The 2484-nt window shown below is 47.6% G+C and overlaps 1 protein-coding gene; it reads left to right on the top strand.

The window, feature by feature from the left end:
- Positions 1-257: 257 nt before the first annotated feature.
- GSTUM_00010353001 (uncharacterized protein) lies at positions 258-2263 on the top strand. XM_002841235.2 has 4 exons: positions 258-730; positions 783-1418; positions 1469-1779; positions 1840-2263. The coding sequence occupies exons 2-4, from the start codon at positions 1306-1308 to the stop codon at positions 1971-1973; spliced, it is 558 nt and encodes a 185-aa protein (XP_002841281.1). The 5' UTR covers positions 258-730; positions 783-1305; the 3' UTR covers positions 1974-2263.
- Positions 2264-2484: the final 221 nt, after the last annotated feature.

Below are 2484 nucleotides of genomic sequence, written 5' to 3'. Positions count from 1 at the left end.
ATTGTGAGTACTTAGGCACTAATATAATATTGTAGTATTATATTGAATACAGATCCCCGTTCGTCACCCGCTAGTTTTCGCTGTAAGTCGCCCCCGCGTGCCAAGATCTGATCTGACCCCGCACACGCCCCAGCTTTTGTGAGTTGGAGGCCGGAACCCGACCTCCACTCCAGCATGCTTCAGTAGTCAGTTTAGTCTATCGTACTGTACATAAAAATGCCACACTTCCTGATTGAGGCGGTCCCGACTTTCGCCAACCCCGCTAGTCCCTCGGTCACTTGTTAGGAGAAGAAAGCGTTGCATCCTTGGCCAACCTGCCAAAATTACAATCCACTGCAGGTGCTGGCACCGTACCCTACTTGCTCCAGCAGGAATCGATTGCAATTTCAACATGGCGCTCAATCGCGCATCGTCTTGAATGACAGGCCGATGGCGGTCTACGGTATGAGTACCGACACTCTAGCATATTCTAGTCTAGAGGGAAACTTCTATCCACTAGTCGCGACACCCGACGGAGAAACGACCGCAGAAGAACCTTATTCAACGCTTACATGTCCGTCGCGAAACAAACCCCGATTTCTAACTCCCTCACCCGCAGTAGCAGACTCCACAATCACTCGTCTCGGATTAACAACACAAGCACGAATCGCTCCCGAGGAAGGGCTTTTTTATCCAAGAGTTAGAAACCAGTACCTGCGGCATGACCGCGAGGTGAAAGGGCTCGGGCCAAGTGGGGTCACCTCTAGCTCATTAGCGGAAAGGAACAGCTGACGAATCCAAAGACATCCTTCCTCTCCCCTCGCTGTCGGGCAGGCTCTCTCCATTTCGCAAATGGGATGAATCTGAATCCCTGCGGTCCACTCAGCCCTGACTAAGGCCAACCTAAAGCCCCCAAGGGTGTATGTGTATCTCCTTGATTCGGAAGAGGCACTTATGACCCCAGAATGACAGGGAAACAACTACTCGTATGCTTTTTTTCTTTTTCTTTTTTCATCCGGCCCCGCCCTGCAGGTGATATATGAAAGGACAATTCTCACGAAGCTAAACCCACTACATCAATATCACACCAATAACTTGTTGGTATATATACGCTTGATAGCCCCTCCGCCTAAGGCCGAGATGAGCCCCCCGACATCGTCATCACAGGTTTGATGCTTCACCACCTTTTTCCCTACAATTCTTATACAAAAGGAAAACGGTCCCAGGTGTTGTAGCCACAGCTACACTTATTCTCATCGAATGATATTCTGATTTCAGACTCAAAAAATCTTATCCTGTCCTTAAAATCAATCGACATCCCCCACTATGCAAGCCAATTTTCAATTACTACTATATTTTGCCTTGTTCCGTTGCAATATCCTTCTCGTCTCTGGCCATCCAGTATCACCAGTTGATTCCTCCACCGCCGCATCCCCAGGGTATGTTATATCAGAGCTTCATAGCTTGCATATTTACTAACATGATACAGGGACTTCTTTCCCAACCTAATATTCTCCGCACGGCGCTCTATCCTACCCCGCAAGGATAATTCAACAGCCTCTTCTACCTCCGGCGGAAATGACAATTCTGGAGATCGAAATCATTTACTACAGGCAAACCTGACAGCAGCCATCGCCGTTGCCGCAGGTCTTGGGGTTTTATTGATCCTTGTTGGGTTAATGAGCGCATTCCGCATGGGTTGGTCTAGAGGGCTTGAATATCAGGCGAAGGCGAGACGAAAACTCACCTCAACAGGATCAAGCGACGCTACCACTGATCCTACATTTGTGCCTTGGCAAGGTGAAGCACCAATCATTCGTGGAATGTCAGAGCGTGATATTCATAGCCCTTGTGTTGTAGTTAGCGGCCTCGGTAGGCACAGCTTCAGGCCCGGGAAGGGTGTTTACGAGATTCGTGACGGGCCGGTCCAGGGAGCGATCAGGAGTGTTGTGGCTGTGGATAAGGGCAAGGCAAAGGATATTGGGAATTGGTGATGAGCCACTTTTTTTTTTCAATTTTTTTTTTTTTTTTTCATTCATACTTAATCACATTGGGAAGGCGCAAGCACTCGAGTATCTTATGGCGCCACAGGGGATCGATCTTATGGAAGTGTGCAGAAAAGGGGGTGGGTGGATCGGAGTTTTAGCGGGTTCCCCTTTCAGTCTATTAGCCTTTCGTTAACACTGACTTTTTTTCTTTCTTCTTGTTTATTCGGGTATAAAAAACGGAGTCTTGTATTTAGTGAGCATAATAATTATATTCGAAAGTCGGATCTCATACAGTACCTTTCAATTAATCCCCCTCTAGAGCGCTCGTGTACTAGTACTAGTACTGCACAGTACCAAAATAGGTTGCCAAAACAATAATGAGGTTGGAATAGTGTACGTACTAGTACTCGTACGCCAGAGTATGGGAAATCCCGAGAACAAGAATACGGTAAGAGAAGCTCCCGTATGTGCCGTATAGCCTACAAACTACCGGTACGAGTACTGTATGAGACGCTTC

This window comes from Tuber melanosporum (assembly GCF_000151645.1).
Source record: "Tuber melanosporum whole genome shotgun sequence assembly, scaffold_7, strain Mel28".
Lineage (NCBI taxonomy): Eukaryota > Fungi > Ascomycota > Pezizomycetes > Pezizales > Tuberaceae > Tuber > Tuber melanosporum.
The sequence above is the reverse complement of the archived record's forward strand: the minus strand, read 5'-3'. Positions and strand labels throughout refer to the sequence as shown.

Coding starts and splice junctions, on each gene's coding strand:
- GSTUM_00010353001 (XM_002841235.2), top strand. CDS start 1,306: ATGCAAGCCAATTTTCAATTACTACTATATTTTGCCTTGTTCCGTTGC. Junction 1,419..1,468: donor TCCACCGCCGCATCCCCAGG/GTATGTTATATC, acceptor AACATGATACAG/GGACTTCTTTCCCAACCTAA. Junction 1,780..1,839: donor TACATTTGTGCCTTGGCAAG/GTGAAGCACCAA, acceptor CTTGTGTTGTAG/TTAGCGGCCTCGGTAGGCAC.